This window comes from Drosophila bipectinata, chromosome 2L (genome assembly GCF_030179905.1).
Source record: "Drosophila bipectinata strain 14024-0381.07 chromosome 2L, DbipHiC1v2, whole genome shotgun sequence".
Taxonomy (NCBI): Eukaryota; Metazoa; Arthropoda; class Insecta; order Diptera; family Drosophilidae; genus Drosophila; species Drosophila bipectinata.
In genome coordinates this window covers 19,840,859-19,854,840 of record NC_091736.1, presented here as the reverse complement: position 1 = coordinate 19,854,840, position 13,982 = coordinate 19,840,859, and the positions used below count along the sequence as shown (strand labels likewise).

Below are 13,982 nucleotides of genomic sequence, written 5' to 3'. Positions count from 1 at the left end.
AATGGGAAAATTCTGTTAAATCTCCTGTGCTTAATGTGTGACTTTACGGTCAAGACGGAAATGCAAACATGTGTGAGATTGTGGTGCCTTATGTAGTTAAGGGGGGGATATGGTTATTATGTAAACAAACATTTTTTTTATATATTTTTACGATAAAACTAGTACAACCAGTTTATTGAAATCAATAATAAAAAGCAAGGAAGGAAATTTTCAAGAAAGGAAAATTTTTGTAAAATTAAAAAAATTAATAAACTTATGAGCTAATAGGCTCTTTAAAATTATTTCAATAAGCTACTTCCCCCTTAAATAGATTGCCCTGTTAGATTATCATCTAATGGAAGCAAAGCTGTAGAGAGATTTTTGAGGGCAGTCTTTTGTCGAAAACTATGGAAACCAGAACGTGTGCTTACTTCCTGCTGCTACTTGGAACCTTAAACTTGGTAGCCAGCTCAGATCTTAACCATAGAATTCTGAAGAACATAGTTCACAATGTCAATACCACCTTCGATCCCTGCACTGACTTTTACCAGTATATCGGCGGAAACAATACAAAGGGCCAGGATACAAGTTACAAAAAGGAAATAGGTTAGAATTACGTCATCTTATGTAAAAAGTATTAAACCTAATTTTTTTCCTTAAAATATTATGTAGGTGAAATCAGAGAGAAATTTAACCAGAGATTAGTTCCGATCTTTGAGGACCTGGGTCAAAGAAAATTCATTGATGAGCTGGGTGTGGAGGAGAAGTTGTGGCGTTTTTACAAGAGTTGCGAACGATCCATTAATGCCACTGGAGCGGAGAGAGCTTACCTGAAACTGGTGCCTCCGGCGAAGAACCTCAACTGGCCCCAATTTTATTCCAGTAGCCGGGAGTGGCCGAGTGAAAAGTTTAACTTCATGACCACCCTGGCTAATTTGCGCAACTACGCTCTGAACGATGTATTTTTCAATGTACACGTTGTAAGAAATTATTATCGTACAACCCGCAATGTGGTTACTATTAACGCACCCGAACTGGATGATGTCTTCCCAATTCCCAATGAGAATTCGCTGAAGGAATTTCTTATCCGGCAAGATTTTTCTGTCCTAAGAGCTACATACCTGGCCTCAGCCATCTGGCGCCTGGATAAGGAAATTCGCGAACTGCCCCAAGAAATACAAGATTTTCCGATGATTTTCACTGTACGCGAAATGGAGCATGAGGAAACGGGAGGTTTGAGGTGGAGCAAGTTTGTGAAGGTTTATCTAGGGAAAGATATTGATCGGGACCTTAAACTGCAAGTATTTAACATTGATTACTTCAAGAGCTTAGGTCCTCTTCTGGAGAAATACGACAGCGAAGTTATAGCCACATACATCATGGTTCGTTTTGTGCATTTCATGACAAATCTCGGGTATTACCCTACTGGGGACAACTCCCGCGATTGTATTAACGTCGTGGCACAACAAATGCAATTTGCCACCAAATTGTTGTACGAGGATCGCTACTTAGGAAATGGAGAACTTCAGAAATACCGGTCGGAAATTCAAAGGATATTTCAGGCAATTGGGACTAAACTTTTAAAGAAGGTGGAGGAGAACCATTTTCAATTAAACAGTACCCAAGTTACAGCCTTACAGCAAAAGATCTTGGCCATGGAACTTAACCTGGACTCTATGCCAACTACTGTGAGTCACCGCAGCTTCGTTAACGATTTTTACCGGGATCTGGAGCTAACTGGCCAGGAAGACTACCCCGTTGCTCAGTTGAAAGTCCTTAAGTCTTTTACTCGCAAGGAATCGAAATTTACTCCTCTGGGATCTGGTTCATTTCCAATCGACTCGATTGAAAGATACTACAGCGATACCACGATGATGGATGTAGCCAATATTTTATACATCAATTCTCCACTCCTACAAGAACCATTTTTTGTGCACAACAGCCATGATGTCTTTAAAATGAGTTTTCTGGGCGTTAATATAGCCTGGTATTTTGTAGATGGAATTTTACCGAATAGAATATATTCTGACTCAAAGGGAAACATTTACGATTTGTTTAATAATTTCGACAAAAATGAGCATTATAAGGATGCTATAGAGTGCGTTAATAAATCCCAGCCGGAATATCTAGAGTGGAGCATAACGTATATCTCTGCAGTACAACTCGCCTATGAAACCTATTTCGACTCCGATTCTATATTCGACCAGACACAGCCGGACTTTACCTCTATTCCCCTCAAGCAGCTCTTCATCCAAAACAGCGCTAAACTCTTTATCGGCGACCTGGAACCGAATTCCGTCAACGATCCAGAAGAAAAGACTCTGAAGGTGATCTTTTCGAATACAAAATCTTTTTCGGAAGCCTTTCAATGTCCCCAGTCGGCCGATGGTATGAATCCGATCGTCAAATGCAAGATCTTTGAATCGTAATTGTAAATATATTTTAAAATATTGGTCAAAAATAAAAACGTCCGAGCTTCTTATATGTTATCAATTTCAATTATTTAACCTTGATACACAAATCTCGTGTTATTGAATAGTTTAAATAACTTTGGGGGGACAATGACTCTGAGGTTATCGTCTTGAACTGAAAAACAATCCGTTGATCCGTTGAATCCTTCGATTTTTTGGTGCTTTCCGCAATAAAAATCTTTTTTTCATAATCTTAGTAAATGAAAATAGAAAAGGTATGTGCTTTTTCTATCATCAAACTCTTAATGCTAATCTATGTATTTAAATTAATAATATGCAGTAGTAGGACGTTTAAAAATATTTCTTTTTAATTTTATGGGAAGAAAGATATTTTAATGGATAAAGAAAGTTTTAATCTATTATACACTCATTTAAATTTAAAAAATATATATGTTAGTATATACATCAAAAATTAATATTTCTCCCTTTAAACAAATTGACCCGTAGGTTATCATCTTGGGGCTGCCTAGATGTAGTGAGAGACTTTTGAGGGCAGAACGAACAGTCTTTTGTCGAAAACTATGGAAACCAGAACGTGTGTTTGCTTCCTGCTGCTACTTGGAACTTTAAACTTGGTAGCCAGTTCAGATCTTAACCAGAGAATTCTAAAGAATACACTTCACAATGTCAATACCACCGTCGATCCCTGCACTGACTTCTACCAGTACATCGGCGGAAACAAAAAAAAGGACCAGGAGACAAGTTACACAAAGGAAATAGGTTAGAATTACGTCATCTTATATAAAAGATATTTATCTTAATTTTTTTTCTTTACAAAATTTTTTAGGTGAAATCAGAGAGAAGTTTAACCTGAGATTAGTTCCGATCTTTGAGGACCTGGGTCAAAGAAAATTCATCGATGAGCTGGGTGTGGAGGAGAAATTGTGGCGTTTTTACAAGAGTTGCGAACGATCTATTAATGCCACTGGATCGGAAAGAGTCTACCTAAAACTGGTGCCTCCGGCGAAGAATTTCAATTGGCCCCAGTTTTATTCCAGTACCCGGGAGTGGTCGAGTGCAAAGTTCGACTTCATGACCGCCCTGGGTAATTTGCGCAACTATGCCGTGAATGATATTTTTTTTAGCGTTTTTTATTCAAACGATTTTTATGATAGTACTAGCTCGTTGGTGACTTTTGCTTCACCCAAAACGGACGAAGTGTTCGCACTTCCCAGTGAGTCTCATCTGAAAGAACTACTTATCAGACAAGATTTTTCTCACCTAAGAGCTGTTTACCTTGCCAAAGCCATCGGCCGCCTGGATAGGGAACTTCGCCAGTTGCACCAATATGATGACAAGAATCCCACGATCCTTACTGTAGCCGAAATGGAGAATGAAGAAAATGGAGGTCTAAGCTGGAGAAAATTTCTGAAGGCTTATCTAGATACAAAAATTGAACGGGACTATCAACTGCAAGTCTTTAACATTGATTACTTCAAGAGTTTAGGTCCTCTTCTGGAAAAATACGACAGCGAAGTTATAGCCACATACATCATGGTTCGTTTTGTGCATTTCGTGACAAATACCGGATACTTCCCTTCCGGGGACAACTCCCACGATTGCATAAACGTCGTGGGATACCAAATGCAATATGCCACCAAGTTATTGTACGAGGATCGCTACTTAGGAAATGGAGAACTTCAGAAATACCAGTCAGAAATCAATAGGTTATTTCAGGCGATTGGGACCAAGATTTTAAAAAAACTGGAGGAGAACCACTTCCAATTGAACGATTCGCAAATTTTAGCCTTACAGGAAAAGATCTTGGCCATGGATCTTAACCTGAACAATATGCCAACTATGACGCAGCGTCGTCGCTTCGTCAACGACTATTACCGGGATCTGGAGCTGACTGGCTACGAAGACTATCCCGAGGCGCAGTTGAAAGTCCTAAAGTGTTTCGCTCGCAGAATGCAAAAGGTATCCTCGAGTTATGAATATTTTTACATTTTAAATCTCTCATTAGAAGAGGGCTACAGCTCAACAATGATGTTAGATTTAACAAATATTATTGTCATTGAATCTCCAGTCCTGCAAGAACCCTATTTTGTGCACAACAGCCACGATATCTTCAAAATGAGTTTTCTGGGCGTTATGATAGCCAAGCAATTAACTTCAACAATATTACCAACAAGAATATATTATGACGCGCAGGGCAACATATACGATTTGTTTGATAATTTCGCCAATAATGAGCATTACAAGGATGCTCTAAAGTGCGTTAATAAATCCCAGCCGGAATATCTAGAGTGGAGCATAACGTATATCTCTGCAGTACAACTCGCCTATGAAACCTATTTCGACTCCGATTCTATATTCGACCAGACACAGCCGGACTTTACCTCTATTCCCCTCAAGCAGCTCTTCATCCAAAACAGCGCTAAACTCTTTATCGGCGACCTGGAACCGAATTCCGACAACGATCCAGAAGAAAAGACTCTGAAGGTGATCTTTGCGAATACAAAAGCCTTTTCGGAAGCCTTTCAATGTCCCCAGTCGGCCGACGGTATGAATCCGATCGTCAAATGCAAGATCTTTGAATCGTAATTGTAAATATATTTCAAAATATTGGTAAAAATAAAATCGTCCGAGCTTCTTATATGTTGTTTATTTTTGTTTTTACATAGTTTCAATTATTTAACATTGAAACACAAATCTCGTGTTGAATAGTTTAAATAACTTTGGGGGGACAATGACTCCGAGGTTATCGTTTTGAACTGCAAAACAATTCGTTGATCCATTCGATTTTTTTGGAGCTTTCCGCAATAAAAATCGTTTTTTTAATATTCTTAATAAATGATAATAGAATAGGTATGTGTGTGTTTTTTTTCCTCAAACTCTTAATGCTAATCTATGTATTTAAATCAATGGTATGCAGTAGTAGGACGTTTAAAAATATTTTTTTAAATTTTATGAAAAAAAGATATTTTAATGGATAAAGAAAGTCTTAATCTATTATACACTCATTTTAATTTAAAAAATATATATGTTAATATATACGTAAAAAATTCCTATTTCCCCCTTTAAACAAATTGACCCGTAGGTTATCATCTTGGGGCTGCCTAGATGTAGTGAGAGACTTTTGAGGGCAGAACGAACAGTCTTTTGTCGAACACTATGGGAACGAGAACGTGTGTTTACTTCCTGCTGCTGCTATTTGGAACTTTAAACTTGGTAGCCAGCTCAGATCTTAACCAAAGAATCCTGAATAGTGTAGTTGACAATGTCAATACTGCTGTCGATCCCTGCACTGACTTCTACTACTACATCGGCGGAAACAATACAAAGGGCCAGGACGCAAGTTACACAAAGGAAATAGGTAAGAACTTCGCCATCTTATGTAAAAAGTATTTAACCTAATTTTTTTCTTTAAAAAATTATTTAGGTGAAATCAGAGAGAAGTTTAACCAGAAATTAGTTCCGATCTTTGAGGACCTGGGTCAAAGAAAATTCATCGATGAGCTGGGTGTGGAGGAGAAGTTGTGGCGTTTTTACAAGAGTTGCAAACGATCTATTAATGCCACTGGATCGGAAGGAGCTTACCTGAAACTGGTGCCTCCGGCGAAGAACCTCAACTGGCCCCAATTTTCATCCAGTAGCCGGGAATGGCCGAGTGAAAAGTTTAACTTCATGACCACCCTGGCTAATTTGCGCAACTACGCCCTGAACGATGTATTTTTCAATGTATACGTTACAAGAAATTATTATCGTACAACCCGCGATTTGGTTACTATTGACGCACCCAAACTGGATGATGTCTTCCCAATTACCAGTGAGACTTCGCTGAAGGAACTTCTTATCCGGCAAGATTTTTCTGTCCTGAGAGCTACATACCTGGCCACAGCCATCTGCCGCCTGGATAAGGAAATTCGCGAACTGCCCCAAGAAATACAAGATTTTCCGATGATTCTCACTGTACGCGAAATGGAGCATGAGGAAACGGGAGGTCTGAGGTGGAGCAAGTTTTTGAAGGTTTATCTAGGGAAAGATATTGATCGGGACCTTAAACTGCAAGTATTTAACATTGATTACTTCAAGAGCTTAGGTCCTCTTCTGGAGAAATACGACAGCGAAGTTATAGCCACATACATCATGGTTCGTTTTGTGCATTTCATGACAAATCTCGGGTATTACCCTACTGGGGACAACTCCCGCGATTGTATTAACGTCGTGGCACAACAAATGCAAGTTGCCACCAAATTGTTGTACGAGGATCGCTACTTAGGAAATGGAGAACTTCAGAAATACCGGTCGGAAATTCAAAGGATATTTCAGGCAATTGGGACCAAACTTTTAAAGAGGGTGGAGGAGAACCATTTTCAATTGAACAGTACCCAAATTACAGCCCTACAGCAAAAGATCTTGGCCATGGAATTTAACCTGGACTCTATGCCAACTACTGTGAGTCACCGCAGCTTCGTTAACGATTTTTACCGGGATCTGGAGCTGACTGGCCTGGAAGACTACCCCGTTGCTCAGTTGAAAGTCCTTAAGTCTTTTACTCGCAAGGAAACGAAATCTACGCCTCTGGGATCTGGTTTATTTCCAATCGACTCGATTGAAAGATACTACAGCGATACCACGATGATGGATGTAGCCAATATTTTATACATCAATTCTCCACTCCTACAAGAACCATTTTTTGTGCACAACAGCCATGATGTCTTTAAAATGAGTTTTCTGGGCGTTAATATAGCCTGGTATTTTGTAGATGGAATTTTACCGAATGGAATACATTCTGACTCTGAGGGAAACATCTACGATTTGTTTGATAATTTTGTCGAAAATGATCATTATAAGGATGCGCTAGAGTGCTTTAAAAAATCCCTTTCGGAATATCTACATTGGAGCATAAAGTACAACATTGCAGTACAACTCGCCTATGACACCTATTTCGACTCCGATTCTATATTCGACCAGACACAGCCGGACTTTACCTCTATTCCCCTCAAGCAGCTCTTCATCCAAAACAGCGCTAAACTGTTTGTCGGCGACCTGGAACCGAATTCCGATAACGATTCAGAAGAAAAGACTCTGAAGGTGATCTTTGCGAATACAAGAGCCTTTTCGGAAGCCTTTCAATGTCCCCAGACGTCCGAGGGTATGAATCCGACCGTCAAATGCAAGATCTTTGAATCGTAAAAGTAAATTTGTAATAATTATACAAATATGTATGTGTACACTGTACACTTCATTTAAACATATAAATAAATGTTCACTTTTGATTTTAATTTATTTTCAATTAATTAATCTTTTAGCACATATAAAATCGCATATTATAGAAATAGTTTAAATAGCTTTGGGCAGAGTGACCCCGAGGTTATCGCTCCGAGAAGCAGAACAAGTTGTACTATAGATTTTTGGTGCTTGATTTTTGGGTGCTTGACGAAGAAAATGTATTTATAAGGAAATCTAGTTCAAAATGTAAATATGTAAATTAAATCATCTTAAAACAAGAACTTTTTTGTGTAATTTTTGTTATGCATCTCTTGCAATCTATGTATGTATGTATTGTTATATATGAAATGTAACCCAAAATCAACAGAGAAAAGAGTGTCTCCTTATGGCTTTTAACTTAATTTTAATATAAAATTCTACTCTTCAAATTATTTTTAATTTTTCTAATAAAAGTATTAGTAAAAGTGATATGATATATTTTTTTATAAAACCTGTTTAAGTAGAATCCTGTAAAAGTCATAACTCGGCTTATGAATTGCTTATATTTTTGCTTATTTAATTTCCAATTTTTGTGCTAAAATATGTGGCTTAAATCATACAGACAGCGCTATGCAAATACCGCCACAATAAATTGATAAACATTTTTTGTTATTTTTCGCCTGTGCATTGCCAAGTTAAAATTTATTGATTTCTATGATATACGCTGACATTTTGATAAAACGTTGCCATTGAGTGCAGATAAGCATAAGATATGTGCGGTATACTACGTTATGTGATACCTTCAAAGCGAAAAACAAACAACGAAACGAATTTGTAAAATCAGAAAACGTGTTCTGGCCATGTAGCATGCAAATAAAAACACAAAAATAAGGAAAAAATCAAATTAACTTATGGTTGGATTGTCTCGGCAATAATTTGAGCCCTCGCCCCTCGAAATGACATAAAACTAAGCGAACAGAAACTCACTTCATTAGCAGCTATCATATGCTTGTACCGATGATACCTTCTTGGGGAAAGGTAGAAAACACAAATTTTAAAACATAAACACAAATAGTAAAAATCCAATAAGGAGAAGTTGTAAAAAAATCTGCGGGCTCGACACGAATCTTTTTAATTGTTTTCTCTTTCATTTTGATTAGTATAAATTATGCAGAAATCGTAAAAAGACGCTACAACAAACGACTTGAATGATTTATGTGTATGCAAAAAAATGAAGAAGATTAAGTCCGCAGCAGTCGCATAAATATCTGTGCTAAAAATATAGTAATAGATTAATAAATAAAGCAAAATGCGAGGAAGGGCAGGGCCAACCTTAAAGAGCAGTCTTGAACTTGCCATGTCTGTGGTCAGCTCTTTCTTTCTTTTGCCAGCCAAGGTTTCCCGAGACAACTCCCCCGAAGTCGCGAATCGCTAAGTAGGCAATGATTTGCTTGAGCTTGTACTCGTAGCAGTTGAATAAAATAAAGAAATGACACGAATTGGGAAGACCAGCGACCTGAGGCCAGAAAAAGGTAGACAAAAACCAACCCCGGGAGAAAAGGCATGTAGACGTATCCGTATCGTTAAGCGAAATTTCTGACACTTGCCAATTTTTTCCCGCAATTCGGTCGACGGGAAAAGTTCGGGTTCAACCACCAACCGGGGAACTGAGGGAAAACAATTTTTGATGGGAATATACACTCATTTTTTGGGTTGCTGGTACCGGGGACCATTGAAATTATTGACAACAAATGACATTTTGCAAGTATGTTGCACTTGTCTCATTATTACTGCCACATGTGTGTACGTGCCACACGACTCACGAGGCTTTGATGTTTCTCGGAGTTCGGCACTTGTCATTTTTATGGCCAAACATATTTCCCAATATGTGTGTATATAGTAGACTCTGCATCCAGACGTGTGCGTGGGAATACTCCTCCGGCCCTGTTTGTGGGTGCCGATATGTAATTGCTAATTTTGTTATGCGATATGTTTGAGAAATGGGAAAAGGAAAGGAGTTTCTCAGTTACAGAGTTTTAGAGTTTGAGAGTTTCAAGTGCAGGATATGGCCAAAGAGTTGGGTTAAAGGCTAGGGCTCTAACATTTTCCCTGGATGTTGCCAAGCAGTCTGCACGTCTCCAGACTTTGAAGTTCACAATTGCAACCGCACAAATGTGCCACATGTGGCTGTGTTTACTCACTACTAAAATAATGGAAACATGTAGTAAAAAAGTATAAATTTACTATGTAAACAACAACGAAATTGGCTCCCACTGAATTATGAATGGAGCGAAGCGCACGCACCCAGAAACGCAGATACAGATACAGACACAAATGTATCTGTATCTTTATGCATATTTTGGGCTGTAGGAAATCATTAAGTAGATGTTTATGTTGCTGCTCGCTTTCATGTGGTCGTCGTCACATTTTTTTGTTTCGGCCTTTGAAAGAAACTGTCGCTTCTGATGTGGTTCTGCAAATTGCACACACACACGCCCAAGAACACATGCAAGCCAAACGCAATTATGGCCAAGTTATGGTGGCCAAAGGCAATAAAAATATGAAATTGGGGTGGTCTATATACCAGGTCGGACATATATACGTATATCTATGTATTTCCGCTCCTGCAATTTCGCCATTATGCGACTATAATCAAGTTGTTAACAATTTGTTAGAGCCAACCCTGGCGCAGGTTTCACGGATCCGTGGATTGCGTGGCCGCTCCGCCCACGCATAACGAGAAAGTCCAATAATAAAATATGTACAAATAATTTGCTATGCGTAATTTGTGCAAATAATACGCGTAATTGCCCCTCATGAGAGGGGCGGACGGGCCTGGAGGCATAGGGCTGTTCGTTCGGTTTGGCGCAACATCAAAGCTAATGGCCACATGATGTACACTTTTTAAATGAATCGAAACCGAAAACAAACATCTGAAACGGGAAATTGTTGCTGCCTTTTTTATGGCACAAACAATAGTAAAATGAAATTTAAGGCGGCAGGCGACAAAGTAAACACCATAATAAATACGGGTTTTTTTTGGGAGGTTTTAAGAAAACGAATAGGGAGTACTCTATAGTTTAGTAGGATCCTATTTAGGATAGTTTTGAGGCATGGATAGGAGACAAGGTTAAGAAAACTCAAAATCTTATGTAATATGTATTTTATTAAATTATGTTGTAATTTTGAAGAACCCTATACAAAATAAAATTATTTTTTTTTCAAAACATTCTTTCAAAAAGTCATATAAACATAATATAAAAATTGAATTATAAAAACCTATTTATTAAATACCTTTAAAACACTTAATTATTAAGATATGGTATACCAATATTTATTTTTTCGTTACCATACCATAATATACTTTCCTTTGAATATCTCGTTTCTTTATAAGATAATAGATTCTCCTAGAATATTGAGACAAATCTTGCTACAAATACCCTACTTTCAAAACAAAAAACAGAACACCCACAAAGCCACATCAAAGGGCGCTTAACTGACTCATTTGATTGATGTACAAACATACACATGATGAATTTGGAAGGTAATAATATTTTTTTTTTTTTTTGAGAAATGGAAGTGGTAGAGGTGGTATCCCCCTAGCGGGCGACGAACTAGAACGGAAGTATTTAGACCAAATGAAATCATTAGCATTAACCAACTCCATTGCGAATAAGTAAGTAATTTAACTAATTAGGATATCCTTGATTTTGTTCGCTTGCTGTAGGCGATGTGTGACCTTGGCTGGTTGTCAAGGTTGCCGAAATGCAGAACCATTAACTGCGTGTGGCACTTCATTATGGACATTTAGAGCTCAACAAAGAAGGTATTGATAGGGCCTAAATGGCTTTATGGCCGAGAGAGTCCTTGGAGTGGAAGCGAGTAATGGGAGTGACTCACCTTGATTTTTAGTGTTTGACATTTGACACGCGCATTTACGAAATTAATAATGGTATCTTTAGCTGCGTACGCGTGTACCCGGCCGTTTCATGGAAATCCTTCAACATCCGCGGGAGTCGTCAGGGCTTGTAAAATTTTATTGATTCCGTTTTGTCTGTCAGTGTATCGAATATGGCCTAGTAGAGTCAGGGCTTTGTTCTTCACGGAGTCGGAAGACTGTTTAAGTAGTCGTCGTGCTGCTTCAGTTGAGGGACACGCGACAGGAGCTGGTGACAAGTTTTTGTTTTCGCTGGGAAAGTTTACGGACTGCCATCCATCCTTGAATAGAGCATCTCAAGGACTCCCGCTCGGACGTGCGTCGAACTAGTCCTTGGAAGACACCCATCTAGCTGTGGGAGATACCAGGGACAAACATCCTTTGGAGCAAGCTCTAAATGAGATCTTTCAGGAAATATTGTCAAGGATTTTGTACCTTGTTTTTTAGGACGTTAAAATACACATTTATAAAATAGATTGATCTAGAATTTGAGTAATTTATTCACCTGAGAACTCTTCTTAGAACATCTCCCACTAATTTTATCAAGAAATTATTTTACACGTGTTTCGGGCAAGCACCATTCAATCCACCATACATCATTCAATCAAAGGGATCACAAAAGGGCCACATCCAATCAAGTGCTACCTGATATCAGTCTCGCAACGCCCTAAACCAAAACTCTCGACACTCTCCGAGATCGGTCCCTAGTCTCGATCGCACTTGTAAAATGCTGTGATTAATAGTCACCAGAAATACAAAAGTCGAGGTCCACTCTTTTCGGACGCCACAACAATGCCTGGCACACCCATTAACACCAGGTTGAAACATCCAGCCTACCAAAAATATACAATAAGCCCGTAAAGGGGAATAGTATTGTAGAAACCTAGTGGCAGAAACAGGCTTCCACGAAGCAGACACAATTGCCGAACAACGTTATTAATTACATGAATTAATTTCGAGCACATTTCGAGAGACAAGTGATGCAAGACAGCACTGAGAAAAAATCTATCCATTTATGTTTGAAGAAATAACCATTAACCAAACACCTTCTTCAACATTGTCCTGAACTTTTCTCCAAGTGCACCCAAATTCAGGCCCAAAGGCAAAAGCCAGACTCAGACTCAGGCGCCACTGTTGATGGATTTGTGGCTGGTTGCATGCCCCGTTGATGAACAGCCGTCTAAATTATGGAACGCTTGTCACCCGCTGCGAATAAAATGGGTGTGAGTGTGCGAGTGTGGGTTTAAGTGTGAGTGTGAGTATGAGTGTGGCGAGACGACCCCACAGGCTGTTCAAAAATTCCATGTGAACGGATGGCGAATAAATGCGGTTCACGGTAAAAGACTAAAATGTATCCTTGTATCAATTAAATACAAAGTATATTTATAGCTATAAGGATACTATTCAGGTTTTCCTATCCTTCCTTAATAAGCTTGTTCAGATAAATATTAAAAGGTATTTTATAAAACCATTATAATATCTTTTTAGAAAATGTCCACCAAAAATCTTAGAAAAGTGGGTACTGGTGTACTGCCCACCCATCTAAAAACCCGAACTATAGACGTGCTCACATATATCAAAAAGCCGCCATGTCGTTAATTTAATTTGTACAATTTTCAGCCAAATATTTTCCACACTACCGTAACTGCCAATAAAGCCCACGCACCTTTCCAGCCAACCAGTCTTGGTTGGTCGCCTAGAAAAGCCGAAACAACTGCTACTACTCCTACTTTTAGCCATATAGTACTCTATGAGTATTAACGTGTTTTGCCATCTCTTTCTGGGCAAGAGTTGCAACAAGTTTTTCCAGTTTTGCGAGCAAATAATTTTCTTGTACACTCGCAATTTTTCACAATATTTTGTACCCAGTTTTTGTTGTTGTGTTTTTTATTTTTAGCTTATTTTTTACCTTTTTTTGTGCTGTAGTCTAAAGTGAGACTCTCTTCCGCTGCGAAGAATTGCAGTCGCTGCAGTTTGGTCGAAAGCAACGGGCGCTGCACGCTTCATCCGTCATACGATCGGGGGGACATAACCGATGCAGATACATATACTGGCAGCTCTTCGTATTCGCATTTCGATTCATAACCATTATTGTTGATACGGCAAGCGTGATATAAGAGAGTGGTGTGTGAAAAAGTTTGACTCAATTCCTGGAACTGCCCCCATGCAAAACGGAAGCGCAGCTAATATTTTTTGGCCGAGTCAGTAAGTCTGGGCCGAGTTTTTTGGTTTCTGATACACACTCATACCGCCTGACCCATATAGTGTATCAGTACGTATGTACCCCCACAAAAATATGTATAAAGCCCAACGGATTGGGGATCAAATGCAAGAGATCAACTTTGACGCGTGCCCGGCCTCGAGGCATGACTCTCAAAAATAATGTCCATAAACGATTTCTATACGCTGCTGCATTTGTGTCGCGTCATTGTTGCAAC

General features: G+C 38.8%; 3 protein-coding genes across 3 annotated transcripts; all 3 read left to right on the top strand.

Annotated features, from left to right (window-relative positions):
* Window positions 1-386: 386 nt before the first annotated feature.
* Window positions 387-2,408, top strand: LOC108127222 (neprilysin-like). The gene is made up of 2 exons (XM_017244144.3): window positions 387-585; window positions 652-2,408. Exons 1-2 carry the CDS (start codon window positions 387-389, stop codon window positions 2,406-2,408), a joined length of 1,956 nt encoding a protein of 651 aa, XP_017099633.3.
* Window positions 2,409-2,969: 561 nt separating this feature from the next.
* On the top strand, window positions 2,970-5,012 carry LOC108127263 (neprilysin-1-like). The gene is made up of 2 exons (XM_017244202.2): window positions 2,970-3,170; window positions 3,238-5,012. The coding sequence occupies exons 1-2, from the start codon at window positions 2,972-2,974 to the stop codon at window positions 4,995-4,997; spliced, it is 1,959 nt and encodes a 652-aa protein (XP_017099691.2). The 5' UTR covers window positions 2,970-2,971; the 3' UTR covers window positions 4,998-5,012.
* A 554-nt stretch (window positions 5,013-5,566) lies between these two features.
* Window positions 5,567-7,592, top strand: LOC108127223 (neprilysin-1-like). The gene is made up of 2 exons (XM_043213785.2): window positions 5,567-5,769; window positions 5,836-7,592. Exons 1-2 carry the CDS (start codon window positions 5,568-5,570, stop codon window positions 7,590-7,592), a joined length of 1,959 nt encoding a protein of 652 aa, XP_043069720.1. The 5' UTR covers window position 5,567.
* Window positions 7,593-13,982: the final 6,390 nt, after the last annotated feature.

Bases quoted from the DNA above. Each gene is read 5' to 3' on its own strand.
- LOC108127222 (XM_017244144.3), top strand. From the start codon at position 387: ATGGAAACCAGAACGTGTGCTTACTTCCTGCTGCTACTTGGAACCTTA. The intron at 586-651 runs GTTAGAATTACG...AATATTATGTAG, and splicing joins AAGTTACAAAAAGGAAATAG to GTGAAATCAGAGAGAAATTT.
- LOC108127263 (XM_017244202.2), top strand. From the start codon at position 2,972: ATGGAAACCAGAACGTGTGTTTGCTTCCTGCTGCTACTTGGAACTTTA. The intron at 3,171-3,237 runs GTTAGAATTACG...AAAATTTTTTAG, and splicing joins AAGTTACACAAAGGAAATAG to GTGAAATCAGAGAGAAGTTT.
- LOC108127223 (XM_043213785.2), top strand. From the start codon at position 5,568: ATGGGAACGAGAACGTGTGTTTACTTCCTGCTGCTGCTATTTGGAACT. The intron at 5,770-5,835 runs GTAAGAACTTCG...AAAATTATTTAG, and splicing joins AAGTTACACAAAGGAAATAG to GTGAAATCAGAGAGAAGTTT.